The sequence below is a fragment of the Gymnodraco acuticeps genome, unplaced genomic scaffold (genome assembly GCF_902827175.1).
Source record: "Gymnodraco acuticeps unplaced genomic scaffold, fGymAcu1.1, whole genome shotgun sequence".
NCBI lineage: Eukaryota > Metazoa > Chordata > Actinopteri > Perciformes > Bathydraconidae > Gymnodraco > Gymnodraco acuticeps.
This window is the reverse complement of record NW_022991045.1, coordinates 216,313-233,479: the sequence shown is the minus strand read 5'-3', so window position 1 is coordinate 233,479 and position 17,167 is coordinate 216,313. Positions and strand designations below refer to the sequence as shown.

General features: G+C 37.9%; 1 protein-coding gene across 4 annotated transcripts; it reads right to left on the bottom strand.

Moving 5' to 3' along the window:
• Positions 1-279: 279 nt before the first annotated feature.
• On the bottom strand, positions 280-16,661 carry zdhhc20b (zinc finger DHHC-type palmitoyltransferase 20b). Of its 4 annotated transcripts, none has more exons than XM_034236527.1 (14): positions 16,522-16,661; positions 9,967-9,993; positions 7,837-7,931; positions 7,375-7,501; positions 6,288-6,357; positions 6,155-6,187; positions 5,546-5,666; positions 4,019-4,054; positions 3,752-3,884; positions 2,927-3,053; positions 1,869-1,961; positions 1,367-1,473; positions 660-707; positions 280-580 (listed from the first exon to the last, which is right to left on the bottom strand). In XM_034236527.1, exons 1-13 carry the CDS (start codon positions 16,637-16,639, stop codon positions 664-666), a joined length of 1,131 nt encoding a protein of 376 aa, XP_034092418.1. In that variant the 5' UTR covers positions 16,640-16,661; the 3' UTR covers positions 280-580; positions 660-663. The 4 variants fall into 4 exon arrangements, with proteins under 4 accessions (XP_034092418.1, XP_034092419.1, XP_034092420.1 ...); XM_034236528.1 differs by having other exon boundaries at positions 7,381-7,501; XM_034236529.1 differs by lacking the exon at positions 4,019-4,054.
• Between the last annotated feature and the right edge of the window lie 506 nt (positions 16,662-17,167).

Below are 17,167 nucleotides of genomic sequence, written 5' to 3'. Positions count from 1 at the left end.
CTCCAGCTGTCCCTCCGCTCGTCCGCACTGCAGCTTTGTGCCGACGAAATGAAGCTTTTGGCACAAAAAAGTTTTTAAAAAGAAGCTCATATTCCTTCCTTCTCATCAATTACTGCTCAACACAAAATGAGTAAATAACACAAGGGTATATGTATATAGCTGAATGTGTGTGTGTGTGTGTGTGTGTGTGTGTGTGTGTGTGTGTGTGTGTGTGTGTGTGTGTGTGTGTGTGTGTGTGTGTGTGTGTGTGTGTGTGTGTCAGTCAGTGTGTGTGTCAGTCTGTGTGTGTGTGTGTGTGTGTGTGTGTGTGTGTGTGTGTGTGTGTGTGTGTCAGTCAGTGTGTGTGTGTGTGTGTGAGAGGGAACAATGCTGTCCTCCGGGGTTAGGTAGGTGTGAGATTAGCATGCGAAAAAATGCCAATGCCGTAGAATAGATGCTTCACAGTTGGGTGAAAATGATGCATCTCCATGGTTACTGTATGGTATGTGGATGCGGTTGCTCTGGGAGACCGTTGCCATGTTGACAAACTGAACTGTTGCGTTGCTTAAGGCATTGAATTAGGATGAGTGAGGATGTTCTCCTGTGGAAACAAGACGCAGAGGATGAGGGAAGAAAGTCCGATTTGTACCGAATCTACAGCCTGAAGAAGTGTTTCTCACCTCGTTAGGACTCGCTCTCGATGGAGATTGTGATGGTTTCACTTTCAGCTGAGGAGACAAACAGAACACATGTTAAAAAGAAAAACCCAAATCATATTTTCCAATGTTTTTCTGTCTAATGGGGACAACCATTTTGAGATTCGGTTCAGTATTGAGCGAGAGAGCTGCAGACAAAAGCCACTGAACAGGCCGTTCTGCATTATTAATGTTCAATAAATAATGTTTGCTACCTTTTTGATCCGCTCTGTTATTGTGTCTAGTAAAAACTGACATTTTGTGAGAGGGTTAAACCTCTCATCCATCAGCTAAATGTCTAGCCCTAATATTGTAGATCCTCAAAAACACACTTTCTTAACTTCAAAATAACAAACTCGTAGTCACATTTCCGCTTGTGTCTTCCGGCAACAAGTCACATGACCCAATAAAAGAAAGGGCGGATCAGGCTAAAGGTACATAAAAACATTTAATTTCTCCGTAGCCATGACGTTGTAAGACACTTATAATAACAATCTCGGTAGCGGCAAAAACAAAACGTAAAATGGACATTCATTGCAGCGCCTGAAGGATTATGTTGCATTTTGTTAAGCGTCTGCAAAGCTCAATACTGGATTTCATTAGTCATTTAGACAAAAGACAATAGGTTGAAAGATAACACATGTACCCTGAAAGTCTGAGTTATTAAAGGTTATTCTCCCAGTGGAGCTCACCTGGTGTGTTTGTCTCCTGATGCTCTGCGACGTTGTTGGCGTTCTGCTCGCTGCTCAGGAGGCGGTTCTGAGACTCGCTCACAGGACTCTCAGGGACTTCAGCAGCACTGCAAACACATACAAAATCATAAAAACATGGAATGAAGTCTGCATCCACAACCAAAAGCATCACTTTGTACCGTTTCTGTTTTTATGTAAAGTGTCTTTGAGCACCAGGAAAAGCGCTATAAAAATGTAATGTATTATTAAGATAAGACTTTATTCATCCCGAAGGAAATTGTTGTGCCAGAGTTACAAAAATACAATAAACACAGCAGCACAATAATAATACAACTGTACACTAACAGTGCAGTACAAAGAGCAATTCAATAACTACAGGAAACATAGACGGTTAGTATTTAGTACTGCAAAAAAAAACGTAGTGGTAGTTACGTAATTGCACGTTATATTATTATAACTACTTTGCAGTGCCTCGTGCTGAATTGTATTTCTAATATCTCACCTCTTGCTGGGCTCCTGCTGCAGGGTGACGGTGGCCTGCTGCTCCACGTCAGCGCTGACCAGCCGGGTGGGGAACGTCAGGCCGTCTCCCTGACTGAGGGGGGGGTTCAGAGAGAAAACAGTCAGCAGATACAAAACTGGCCCTTCCTACATCCAGGACATGGTTAAACCGTACACCCCAGCGCGTGCACTACGCTCTGCATCAGCCAAACGGCTCGTTGCGCCCTCGCTGCGAGGGGGACCCAAGTTCCCATCGGCGAAAACACGTGGGTTTGCTATCCTGGCTCCAAGATGGTGGAATGAGCTCCCCATTGACATCAGGACAGCAGATAGCTTGCACATCTTCCGGCGCAAACTGAAAACTCATCTCTTTCGACTCCACTTCGAGCGATAGAACGATTAACGAAGCACTTATATACTAATAAAGGGCTGGCTTATCTAAAGCCAGTTGAGTAGCACTTGAAATGTTTGGCTCTATGAAACCTGATGTACTTTATGATTCTGTTTTCTTCAAGGTTGTGTCTTCCTGGTCGAATGTACTTATTGTAAGTCGCTTTGGATAAAAGCGTCAGCTAAATGTAATGTAATGTAATGTAAAAAACTGCAGCAAAAGTAACAAGATATTCTATAAGACAAGACTCCCTTCATGGCATAAAAACATCTGATATTGTATTATCCTGGCCAGCATGATTGCTATTCAAAATATTATCCTGATAATGTGGACCTAAAACATGCTGAAGTCACTTTACCTAACATTTTGGTAAGAATCTAACATTTTAATTGCATGAGATAGGACATTTATTCTAAATAAACATCTCTTTTAAGTAAACATACTTATGAGGTAGTCAGAAATCATGAGTTTTTCTGGTCATAAAAGATAAAAACATTGCGTATATTACATGTTTTCTTACATGATGATAACTTAAATGAGGCTTATCACGATTATCGGAAAATTCCCCATGTTCCTCTTACTCCGAGTGTCGTGGTCCTTGATCAAAAAACATATCATCCAATCCCTAAAAAGCACTATGTGATTGTTTCATAATGTGTCCCCTCTACCTGGTGCAGACGGGCAGCAGCCAGAACTTCTTCTGGTCTCCAAACACCTGAGCAATATTCTTCCGGAAGCCCAGAGAGAAGCCGTTCTTATCGGAGCCGGCCCTGAACACCGGGGCTCTGAACGCCTCTGAAGAAAGAGGACAGAAACACAAGATAACACAGGCATATTTTAGAAGCACAACACTGCTCAAAAGTAAAGTAACACAAAGTAGTAATTGTGTTTTTGATTTGGTTAAATAACAGTAAGACATTCAATTTGTATGTATGTATGTAGGTATGTATGTATGTATGTAGGTAGGTATGTATGTATGTATGTATGTATGTATGTATGTATGTATGTATGTGTAGTGCATTGTCCTAATGACAGTAAGGTCCATATCTGGTAGAGACAAAAAGTGTCTAAATATCTGAATGAAGTTGTGCAGATATTATTTGACAGACTTCAATCTAATGTGGGTTGTTCTTAGATGGCATATGTTGGACTTAAAGTTATTAAAAGTTGCTTGATGTCTTCTTTACTCGTGCTGAAGAACACACACATCAACCTGCATGTTGTGTGTGTGTCTGAGAAGTTACTGTGTGTGTGTGTGTGTGTGTGTGTGTGTGTGTGTGTGTGTGTCAAGTCCAGTTAAAAAGTCAACTTCAATGAGAATGTACTTTGAAGTGACTGTTATTTTTGTATATATTGATTGTTGTGCTTTTATTTAGGTGTGTGTGTGTGTGTGTGTGTGTGTGTGTGTGTGTGTGTGTGTGTGTGTGTGTGTGTGTGTGTGTGTGTGTGTGTGTGTGTGTGTGTGTGTGTGTGTGTGTGTGTGTGTGTGTTACCTATAGTGGATCTGTTCTTCCCTACGAGCCACAGGTGGTAGCTGAAGAGAGACAGAATGCTGATGCAGAACATGGCCGCCACAAAAAAGAGAAACAAGACATGGAATTTGGCGTGAGTGTCTTTCAGCTCATTCTGGGGGGGAGAGAGGGGAGACAAGGGAGACAGGAATTAGTATTCACATGGAGGGTATGTATGGAAAGAAAGATATAGGAGAGAGAAAGTAGAAACGAGAGGAAAGGACCACGTCACATCACGACAGAGGTTACCTTTGGGCAGTTCTCTACCGATTTCCTCCGGCAAAGCTTTAGTACAAACAGAAACAGACTGGTTAGAGAAAAGGGAGAAGGAGGGGGAGACACTCGGGAATACCATCAAGGGTAAAGGGGGAGACACTCGGGAATACCATCAAGGGTAAAGGGGGAGACACTCGGGAATACCATCAAGGGTAAAGGGGGAGACACTCGGGAATACCATCAAGGGTAAAGGGGGAGTATGGAACCAGATTTGTGAATCAAAAAACGTTTTAAAAATCAGAATTTAAGACAAAATAAACCTCAGAGAAAAAGTGAAACTCGAAAGAAATCATTTGTGTAATCTATTTTTGTAACACATCTTATATCTTGACAAAAAGAACAATAGTTTACTGACACTGAAGTTTTGCTTGATCTTATGAGCACACATCTGACTCCATGGGTGCACAAGGGGAGAAACATGAAATAAAGAGAGAGTGGGTTTTACAAAGTGAGCGCAGATCAAAAGGGAAGACAGAGGAGGAGATGAGAGGAAAGTGAGGTGTTTGTGAGTGATGTGGAGAGACAGCCATCTCAGTACAAAGAGTCAGTGTGGAGGATGGGGGAGAGGTCAGGGGTCGAGAGAGGAAACATTAGAGGTCAGGGGTCGAGAGAGGAAACATTAGAGGTCAGGGGTCGAGAGAGGAAACATTAGAGGTCAGGGGTGAGAGAGGAAACATTAGAGGTCAGGGGTCGAGAGAGGAAACATTAGAGGTCAGGGGTCGAGAGAGGAAACATTAGAGGTCAGGGGTCGAGAGAGGAAACATTAGAGGTCAGGGGTCGAGAGAGGAAACATTAGAGGTCAGGGGTGAGAGAGGAAACATTAGAGGTCAGGGGTGAGAGAGGAAACATTAGAGGTCAGGGGTGAGAGAGGAAACATTAGAGGTCAGAGGTCGAGAGAGGAAACATTAGAGGTCAGGGGTCGAGAGAGGAAACATTAGAGGTCAGGGGTCGAGAGAGGAAACATTAGAGGTCAGGGGTGAGAGAGGAAACATTAGAGGTCAGGGGGTGAGAGAGGAAACATTAGAGGTCAGGGGTCGAGAGAGGAAAACATTAGAGGGTCAGGGGTGAGAGAGGAAACATTAGAGGTCAGGGGTCGAGAGAGGAAACATTAGAGGTCAGGGGTGAGAGAGGAAACATTAGAGGTCAGGGGTCGAGAGGCACGCACACAACACACACACACACACCACACACACACACACACACACACACACACACACACACACACACAACACACACACACAACACACACACACACACACACACCACACACACACACACACAACACACACACACACACACACACATCACACACACACACACACACACACACACACACACACACACACGACATCACACACACACACACACACCACACCACACAACACACACAACCACACACACACAACACACACACACACACACCACACACACACACACCACACACACACACACACACACACCACACACACACACACACACACACACACACACACAACTCACTGTCCAGAACTTGATGAAATACTGCAGCACGGTGGCTGCGATGAACAAACAGTACAGCAGCGAGTAAGCCAGGAAGAGGATGAAAAACTTGTAGTTGGAGAATCCGACACAGTTGTTCACCCTGCAGAGAAACACACAGAAGGTCAGGTGTGACATCACTTCCTGCGAGGAGAGGTCTTATCAAGATGGACTTCATTAAAAGAGGCTTCGTGGTCCTCTAATGATTACACTTCAGTAACAAATATTTTGTTAATCAAGGCAAGAGAACAAGAACCTCAACGTTTTTCGACACATTTCCTACGTGAAAATGGATAATTACAGAGACTTGTGCATTACTTCCTGGAGAGTATATCTTAAAAACACTCATTCATATGGATAACAAAGTAGTTTTTGAACAGCTTTGTCATGCTGCAATATGAGAAAATAGTTGAGTTTAAACTAAATCAGTATTTCCATTAACCATAAGGTCTCTTGTTGAGTGTGTGATGATCTGCTTTTATAGTATAGCAGATTAAACCAACCCCTAAGAGGGATTCACATTAAACAGCTTGACTGTAAATATGTTTGGTAAAAGGTTTGAACTATCCTGTGAGACAGCAGCTCGCTTACCAGGGACAATGGTGGTCCATCTTCAGCACACACCTGCCACACAGCAAGAGAAGATATATCGACAATGAAGGGGTGAGAGCCAATCAGAATGAATACATATCTTGTTTTAAAGTTAGATAATAAGGTTTCTTACATGTCGCAGGCGGAGCAGTGGTGGCAGCGGTCAGGTTTGATGACTTGACAGCGGTCGCAGTAACGGATTGCTGCAACAACAGGATGTCGTTATGGGAAAACTCAGAGATGCAAATTCACTCACACTCTTATAACATACACTTGCACCAAAAGTACACGCATCCTTTACTCAAGTAGAAGTACAGATACTCGTGTTTAAAAATACTCTGGTGAAAGTAGAAGTACTGACTAAACTTCTTTACTCAAGTAAAAGTAAAGAGGCTTTGAAATGTACTTCAGTAAAAAGTACCCATAACTAGCAGCTGCTTTAAAGAGTACCTGACCTCCCTTTATATTAATAGAACAATAATGTCATTGTTAGCTAATGAATGTTTCCATGCTGAACAACGGCAACATGACAACGTTTCCATTGGTCCCTCTTCTTTAGAGAAGACCAGGAAATGATGGATACACGGATCGTGTTCAAATCAATAGGCACGCAATGACTCTAAAGAATAATGATCACGCACCAAACACACATTCAGACTAAAGGAACCAGCTGTTTGGAAAATGAGAGAAGTAGAAAGTACAAGTATTTGAGTTCAACATGTAAGAAGTAGAAAGTACAGGTATTTGAGTTCAACATGTGAGAAGTAGAAAGTACAAGTATTTGAGTTCAACATGTAAGAAGTAGAAAGTACAGGTATTTGGGTTCAACATGTAAGAAGTAGAAAGTACAGGTATTTGAGTTCAACATGTAAGAAGTAGAAAGTACAGGTATTTGAGTTCAACATGTAAGAAGTAGAAAGTACAGGTATTTGAGTTCAACATGTAAGAAGTAGAAAGTACAAGTATTTGAGTTCAACATGTAAGAAGTAGAAAGTACAGGTATTTGTGTTCAACATGTAAGAAGTAGAAAGTACAGGTATTTGTGTTCAACATGTAAGAAGTAGAAAGTAATCAGAAAAATAAGTAGTGGAGTAAAGTACTGATACTAGAAAAATGCACTTAAGTACAGTAACAAAGTATTTGTACTCCACTACTGTTGGGGAAATATTTTCTTCTCAACTGACACACACACACACACACACACACACACACACACACACACACACCTCCAGCTCCTGTGCGGGTGTACAGAGGCAGACTAGTGGCAGCTCTCCATAAAATCTCCTGCTGATTCTCCGGCCTCTCCTCCTTCTCGTATCGCTCCTTCTCCACTTTGGGCAAACAGAACTGCAGTCATGAAAAAAAATTAAAAAGCAGATTTTAATGTGAGCATGGTAAAGCTGCAATTCAGGATTGTGATTCTAGATGATTTAATTGATCATTTTGTGGACAAACTGATGGTATTTTGACCCATATTGCACCGTATTTACACTGTAGTTCAAATTAGGGTTGCCATTTCAATAGCCCGATTATCAAAATAGCCTGAGATAACATTTTAGACAATTAGTCAACACAGCTTTAAAAACTGAGGATTTTCAGATACAAATAAAGATATTTAATTAAGAAAAGCAGAACATTTACATATTAAAGAGGCTGGTTGTGGATATTCAGGGCTTGTGTACCTCTTTGGAGGGGTTCGCAGGCTGGATGTAGATGGTCTTCCAGTACGACCATACGAACATGATGAAGAAGAGGTGGAAGAAGATCATGTAGACGACTGCAGGGAAACATGCAGCCACACGTCAGCACCAACAAGATAGAGTCACACGGAACAATTTGAAGCTTCGTTTATAACGTTGTCATTCAAATTCTGACTCAACATTTGAATGCTGCGTAGCTTTATTTGCATGTCTATTGCACAGTTGCAGATATAGATGAGGCTACCACTATAAGTAGAATAGAAGTTATAATTAAAAGAATTCACAACACGCTTTTATCTAACTAAATATTCTGCTTTATCCATATTTGTTCGAGTGTAGACTTTAACCGTTAGCCCTTCTAGAGACACACAAAGGGAGGTATTGATATAGCATTTATATAACAAATACATGTATTTACCGGTGAGTTATATTCATTAAAGCACCGTGGAATTCATTTTAAAACAAAGGGGCACACCTGTTTTAACTTCCAGCGTCTTATATTACATTTAGACTACCATAATGACATTTTGTTTTATGGTAACACTTTCTATTAAGGCACACTTATTCACCATCAACTAGTTGGTCATTAACATATTAGAGTCAAACTACTAGCTTATTGGTTATGAACAAGACGCCACTTTAACTCTGAGTTGGAAATACCACATTTGGAGTTATTTTGAAACAAATAACACTTTTAGTTTCACGTCTTGTTACATAAGAATATATTTGTTAAGTGTTATTATAGGAGAATTACTATTCTTGTGGTACTGCTGCCTTATTAGGCTCATATTGAGCATATTAAGACCAAAACTCATGTACAACAACTTCCTAACTTGCAACAAATCAGCACTAATTAGAGGTGTTAGAGCCACAAAGTTATTATTTCGATTCATAATTTGATAAATGATTTAATGATGGAAAATGATTTATATTGCCATGGTGAATATGTTTTGATGAAATGATTGTTAATTTTACATCGTAAATATGATCTGTTTCCTTGTACCTTCCGGTGTGTATTTAAGTGAGGTAATTGAGGACAGCCGGCGTGCTCGGAGACCTGATGAGACGGGGAGCGGAACAGTTTTTCGACCGCAAATTGCAGACAGAGATTGGTGTTGCAAATTGAACTGCAAACAAAGTATAGTTTAGTTTATATAGGAAAGCATATCGCCGAAATACTGTTTAAAGATTTGTTATTTTGAGACTATTTAAGTCAATACTTTTTTGTTAATAAATTAAAAAAATTTTGACTGAAAACCTTCGGCTGCTTATTGTTTTGGATTGCGTGCCGTCAACCCCGCTCTATAGTGGCAAGAGGAAACCTTGATGCCACTACATCAAGTCGAAAAACTCCGTAAGGAAGAGACACACACCGATTGGATCCCCGGAAAAGAGGGACACACCGGAGCGGACAGACTGGGCCGGTCGTGAGTAAATAAAGGGAATAAATCCGTGTACGCATTGATTGGAATGTCGGACGTGAGGAAATCATAACGGCGATGAGGAAAAACTCTCAACTAATGGCTTATTACTTGTAGAATATGGTCATGCAGAATAAGGCGTGTTTTATAATGACTAATAAAGAGCCAATATACTGCTAATATGCATGTTGATGAACAACTAGTTGATGGTTAATTTGTGTACCTTAATATAAAGTGTTGCCGTTTTTATTTACTGGCAGGTTATATTCATACAAAAAGACTAACTTGGTCAATGCAATGAATCACTCTTTAAAAGAAAATAGCATTTGGTCGAGGGTTTTCTATTTTAGCCCGATGACAGGATAACATATGAGAACAGCTTCCTAAGAAAACCTCAACAGAAGCTTTAAATGTAAAAATAAATCTTCTAGTGTGCAGTACCATTAAAACACATTGGCATTAAAACGTGAATGTAAGAGCCTGCTGCTGTCACTTTGGATTTGTGGAGCCGCTGTACGTCTACATATTAAATTCATGAGCTGAGAGACGCTTCCTGTGCCAGCCCTTCTGTTTTTAGCAAAGTGTACAGAACATATTTCACCTGCCAGACACAGAAAAGAGAGCAACTCCATTCTGTAAAACTCCATTCAGTGTTATATAAACATTATTTTTAAATGAACAGCACACTTACTCTTCTCTCCTATACTGATGATGGTGTCTGTAAGAGATAGAACAAAGCATTAGATAAGAAGACATTGTGTAAAAGTAGAAGTACTGACTAAACTTCTTTACTCAAGTCAAAGTAAAGAGGCTTTGAAGTGTACTTCAGTAAAAAGTACCCATAACTAGCAGCTGTTTTAAAGAGTACCTGACCTCCCTTTATATTAATAGAACAATAATGTCATTGTTAGCTAATGAATGTTTCCATGCTGAACAACGGCAACATGACAACGTTTCCATTGGTCCCTCTTCTTTAGAGAAGACCAGGAAATGATGGATACACGGATCGTGTTCAAATCAATAGGCACGCAATGACTCTAAAGAATAATGATCACGCACCAAACACACATTCAGACTAAAGGAACCAGCTGTTTGGAAAATTAGAGAAGTAGAAAGTACAAGTATTTGAGTTCAACATGTAAGAAGTAGAAAGTACAGGTATTTGAGTTCAACATGTAAGAAGTAGAAAGTACAGGTATTTGTGTTCAACATGTAAGAAGTAGAAAGTAAAGGTATTTGAGTTCAACATGTAAGAAGTAGAAAGTACAGGTATTTGTGTTTCAACATGTAAGAGTAGAAAGTACAGGTATTTGGGTTCAACATGTAAGAAGTAGAAAGTACAGGTATTTGGTTCAACAGGTAAGAAGTAGAAAGTACAAGTATTTGAGTTCAACATGTAAGAAGTAGAAAGTACAGTATTTGAGTTCAACAGGTAAGAAGTAGAAAGTACAGGTATTTGGGTTCAACATGTAAGAAGTAAAAAGTACAGTATTTGAGTTCAACATGTGAGAAGTAGAAAGTAACAGGTATTGATGTTCACAGTGTGAAGAAGTAGAAAGTAAACAGGTATGTTGAGTTGCACATGTGAAGAAGTAGAAAAGTACAGGTATTGTAGTTCAACATGTAAGAAGTAGAAAGTACATGGTTTTGAGTTCAAACATGTAAGAAGTATAAAGTACAGGGTAATTTGAGTTCAACATGTAAGAAGTAGAAAGAATACAGGTATTTGTGTTCAACATTGTAAGAAGTAGAAAGTACAAGGTATTTGGAGTTTCCACATGTAAGAAGTAGAAAGTACCAGGTATTTGAGTTTCACCATGTAAGAAGTAGAAAGTCCACAGGTATTTTGGTTCAACATGTAAGAAGTAGAAAGTACAGGTATTTGTGTTCAACATCGGTAAGAAGTAGAAAGTACAAGGTATTGTGATTCAACATGTAAGTAAAGTAGAAAGTACAGGGTATTTGTGTTTCAACATGTGAAGTAGAAAAGTACGGTATTTGAAACATGTAAGAAGTAGAAAGAAGTACAGGTATTTGAGTTCAACATGTAAGACGTAGAAGTACAGGTATTTGGTTCAACATGTAAGAAGTAGAAAGTACAGGTATTTGAGTTCAACATGTAAGAAGTAGAAAGTACAGGTATTTGTGTTCAACATGTGAGAAGTAGAAAGTACAGGTATTTGGTTTCAACATGTAAGAAGTAGAAAGTACAGGTATTTGTGTTCAACATGTAAGAAGTAGAAAGTACAGGTATTTGAGTTCAACATGTAAGAAGTAGAAAGTATAGTATTGTGTTCAACATGTAAGAAGTAGAAAGTACAGGTATTTGTGTTCAACATGTAAGAAGTAGAAAGTACAGGTATTTGAGTTCAACATGTAAGAAGTAGAAAGTACAGGTATTTGTGTTCAACATGTAAGAAGTAGAAAGTACAGGTATTTGTGTTCAACATGTAGAAGTAGAAAGTACAGGTATTTGTGTTCAACATGTAAGAAGTAGAAAGTACAGGTATTTGTGTTCAACATGTAGAAGTAGAAAGTACAGGTATTTGAGTTCAACATGTAAGAAGTAGAAAGTACAGGTATTTGTGTCACATGTGAAGTAGAAAGTACAGGTATTTGGTTCAACATGTAGAAGTAGAAAGTACAGGTATTTGTGTTCAACATGTAAGAAGTAGAAAGTACAGGTATTTGTGTTCAACATGTAGAAGTAGAAAGTACAGGTATTTGAGTTCAACATGTAAGAAGTAGAACAGTACAGGTATTTGAGTTCAACATGTAAGAAGTAGAAAGTACAGGTATTTGAGTTCAACATGTGAAGAAGTAAGTAGAAAGTACAGGTATTTGTGTTCAACATGTAAGAAGTAGAAAGTACAGGTATTTGAGTTCAACATGTAAGAAGTAGAAAGTACAGGTATTTGAGTTCAACATGTGAGAAGTTAGAAAGTACAGTATTTGAGTTCAACATGTAAGAAGTAGAAAGTACAGGTATTTGAGGTTCAACATGTAAGAAGTAGAAAGTACAGGTATTTGAGTTCAACATGTAAGAAGTAGAAAGTACAGGTATTGAGTTCAACATGTAAGAAGTAGAAAGTACAGGTATTGAGTTCAACATGTAAGAAGTAGAAAGTACAGGTATTTGAGTTCAACATGTAAGAAGTAGAAAGTACAGGTATTTGAGTTCAACATGTAAGAAGTAGAAAGTACAGGTATTTGAGTTCAACATGTAGAAGTAGAAAGTACAGGTATTTGGGTTTCAACATGTAAGAAGTAGAAAGTACAGGTATTTGAGTTCAACATGTTAAGAAGTAGAAAGTACAGGTATTTGGGTTCAACATGTAAGAAGTAGAAAGTACAGGTATTTGGGTTCAACATGTAAGAAGTAGAAGTACAGGTATTTGGGTTCAACATGTGAGAAGTAGAAAGTACAGGTATTTGGGTTCAACATGTAAGAAGTAGAAAGTACAGGTAATTGGGTTGGGTTCAAACATGTGAGAAGTAGAAAGTACAGGTATTTGAGTTCAACATGTTAAGAAGTAGAAAGTACAGGTATTTGAGTTCAATATGTAAGAAGTAGAAAGTACAGGTATTTGAGTTCAACATGTAAGAAGTAGAAAGTACAGGTATTTGTGTTCAACATGTAAGAAGTAGAAAGTACAGGTATTTGGTTTCAACATGGTAGAAGTAGAAAGTACAGGTATTTGGTTCAACTATGTGAGAAGTAGAAAGAGTACAGGGTATTTGTGTTCAACATGTAAGAAGTTAGAAAGTACAGGTATTTGAGTTCAACATGTAGAGTGAGAAGTACAGGTTTTGGTTTTTCACATGTAAGAAGTAGCAGGTAATGTTTGAGTGCAACATGTAAGAAGTAGAAAGTACAGGTATTTGAGTTCAGACATGTAGACGAAGTAGAAGAAGTACAGGGTATTGATGGTTCAACATGTAAGACTAGAAAGTACAGGTATTTAGTTCAACATGTAAGAAGTAGGAAAAGTACAGGTATTGAGTTCAACATGTAAGAAGTAGAAAGTACAGGTGTATTTGATGTTCAAACATGTAAGAAGTTAGAAGTACAGGTAGTTGAGTTCAAACATGTAGAGAAGTAGAAAGTACAGGTATTTGAGTTCAACATGTAAGAAGTAGAAAGTACAAGGTAATTTGAGTTCAACATGTAAGAAGTAGAAAGTACAGGTATTTGAGTTCAACATGTAAGAAGTAGAAAGTACAGGTTATTTGTGTTCAACATGTAAGAAGTAGAAAGTACAGGTATTTGAGTTCAACATGTAAGAAGTAGAAAGTACAGGTATTTGAGTTCAACATGTAAGAAGTAGAAAGTACAGGTATTTGTGTTCAACATGTAAGAAGTAGAGAAGTACAGGTATTTGGGTTCAACATGTAAGAAGTAGAAAGTACAGGTATTTGAGTTCAACATGTAAGAAGTAGAAAGTACAGGTATTTGGGTTCAACATGTAAGAAGTAGAAAGTACAGGTATTTGAGTTCAACATGTAAGAAGTAGAAAGTACAGGTATTTGAGTTCAACATGTAAGAAGTAGAAAGTACAAGGTATTTGAGTTCAACATGTAAGAAGTAGAAAGTACAGGTATTTGAGTTTCAACATGTAAGAAGTAGAAAGTACAGGTATTTGTGTTCAACATGTAAGAAGTAGAAAGTACAGGTATTTGGGTTCAACATGTAAGAAGTAGAAGTACAGGTATTTGAGTTCAACATGTAAGAAGTAGAAAGTACAGGTATTTGAGTTTCAACATGTAAGAAGTAGAAAGTACAGGTATTTGAGTTCAACATGTAAGAAGTAGAAAGTACAGGTATTTGAGTTCAACATGTAAGAAGTAGAAAGTACAGGTATTTGTGTTCAACATGTAAGAAGTAGAAAGTACAGGTATTTGGGTTCAACATGTAAGAAGTAGAAAGTACAGTATTTGGGTCAACATGTAAGAAGTAGAAAGTACAGGTATTGGTTCAACATGTAAGAAGTAGAACGTACAGGTATTTGGTTCAACATGTAATGAAGTAGAAAGTACAGGTATTTGAGTTCAACATGTAAGAAGTAGAAAGTACAGGTATTTGAGTTCAACATGTAAGAAGTAGAAAGTACAGGTCTTTGAGTTCAACATGTAAGAAGTAGAAGTACAGGTATTGAGTTCCAACATGTAAGAAGTAGAAAGTACAGGTATTTGTAGTTCAACATGTAAGAAGTAGAAAGTACAGGTATTTGTGTTCAACATGTGAGAAAGTAGAAAGTACAGGTATTTGTGTTCAACATGTGAGAAGTAGAAAGTACAGTATTTGTGTTCAACATTGTAAGAAGTAGAAAGTACAGGTATTTGTGTTCAACATGTAAGAAGTAGAAAGTACAGGTATTTGTTCAACATGTAAGAGTAGAAAGTACAGGTATTTGAGTTCAACATGTAAGAAGTAGAAAGTACAGGTATTTGAGTTCAACATGTAAGAAGTAGAAAGTACGTAGGTATTTGAGTTCAACATGTAAGAAGTAGAAGTACAGGTATTTGTGTTCAACATGTAAGAAGTAGAAAGTACAGGTATTTGGTTCAACATGTAAGAAGGTAGAAGTACAGGTATTTGAGTTCAACATGTAAGAAGTAGAAAGTACAGGTATTTGGTTCAACATGTAAGAAGTAGAAAGTACAGGTATTTGAGTTCAACATGTAAGAAGTAGAAAGTACAGTGTATTTGTTCAACATGTAAGAAGTAGAAAGTACAGGTATTTGGGTTCAACATGTAAGAAGTAGAAAGTACAGGTATTTTAGTTCAACATGTAAAGAAGTAGAAAGTACAGGTATTTGAGTTCAAACATGTAAGAAGTAGAAAAGTACAGGTATTTGTGTTCAACATGTAAGAAGTAGAAAGTACAGGTATTTGTGTTCAACATGTAAGAAGTAAAAGTAAAAAGTCGTCGTAGTGGAGTAAAGTACTGATACCAGAAAAATGTACTTAAGTACAGTAATGAAGTATTTGTACTCCACTACTTCCCACCTTTTGTTTATTCCACCTTCTGGGTTTAAGGCTTTTGTCTTGGATCCGATTGTAACACTCAACATTAAAGAATAAAACAAAGAGGAATCAATAAAACGCAGACAGAGTTGAAACTCTATTTCAGTATCAACTTTTAGAGCTAATTTCTGCTTTTTTTAAATCTAGAAAATAACACTGCTCATCACTCCCGATAAAGCGTAGATTAAAACAATGGGACTAACTAATCTAGTCTCGCCTGACACCACTACAGAAATACAATTAAAACATACACATATAAACAAATCAAAGTGTGTATGAGGGTCAGGAAGTGTATTTGACTGCCAGCGCAGTTTAAATATAGACGACAACATGTATTAAAACAAGATGAACTGGAGGTGAACTTTTCACAAGTACATGAAAGTACACCCTGTTTCAAATTAGATCAAATCTAATCTTTTGATCCGGATATGAAAAGGTTTGGGAACTCCTTAAATACACAAAAGGATATTAACATCATGTGGCATTCAAATAAGTCAACAAAGCGATGGCAGATAATTAACTGTCAGCACCCGTGATTTGTGTCATTTAGTAACTGTGTTGTACCGTTTGTGTTATTGTTATGTCTCCTTTTAGTGTCTCATTTGGTAACACTTATTCTCACCAGGGGTTTTAATAACATACCATTAATTTAAGGTTTTATTTTCCTAACAGGTTTATCTTATAACACAAAGCGACAGATAATTAGCTGTAACTTGATTGATTTGGGTCACTTAGTTATTGTCTGGCTCTGTTTGTATTATGTGTGTCTCTTTACAGTTATGTTAACCTTTTTTGCAGTTTTGAGTGTCTTTGCATCTGTTTTTTAAATAAAAACATATTACATTGTGTTTCTCTAATTGGTAATAACGCTGAAAATGCTCGATCTCCATAATGAAAAATATCAGAGGTGTATTAACGCTCATTAGTGGTTTTAAAGGGAAAGTGAGCATCTGGAAGCCAGTTAAATACCATTAAATTACCGATTTATTCTCCTTTTTGCTCCACAAACACAATCCTCACATCAAAAAACGAGTTTATCTTTAACAAAGCACACGTGGCATTAAATATATGATGTGAAAACAGAAGATAATTAGCATTATGAGGATACATCAGCGGCTGCAGCCCGTTTACTTCCTGTGTTTGTGCGGCGCCTCAGTGGAAACACCGGCGTTTGGAGGCTCTAACCCCGGCTACAGACGGCTACAGACGGCTACTCACAGAGACAAAGCTCCACCACGTAGGCGTAGTAGGACCAGCAGACCACCGCGGCGATGAAGATGACAGGAATCCATGCTAAAGTCCGCTGACAGCATCTCAGGACGTGAGTGGGCGCCATCTTTACCCTCAGTGTGGGGAAGGGAGTGTCGCGGTGACGTCACGCCTTTGGAAACATGTTTTTTTAGGGGCAAATTCATTTAATTTATTTTACGAAAAACAGCAGTGTGGCAACACTATGGATATTGGATACACACAATTAATAGGAATAATACACTTCGTTTATTTTATTTAAAAAATAATTAAATATCATCTTTTTCTTCTTTAGTTTAATTTAATTTCCCCATTTTATTATTATTATTATTATTTCTTATTAGTATGGATAATTTTACATTTATTATATACTGAAGAAATTATCTTTTTGTTAGATTTATTTTTTAAATAATGTTTGACTTTAATAAAACTTCGGCACTAAACTGTCAATATAGAAATATTTAAATTGTTATATTATATTTAATTATTGTGTTGACTGGGATCATTTCTATGGGGATCCATCAAAAACCAAACTACTATGGTCGTACTGTACATTGTTTAATTATGTATAAAAAACTGTAAAATATTTTCAATAAAGTTCGGAGAAAAAAATTGT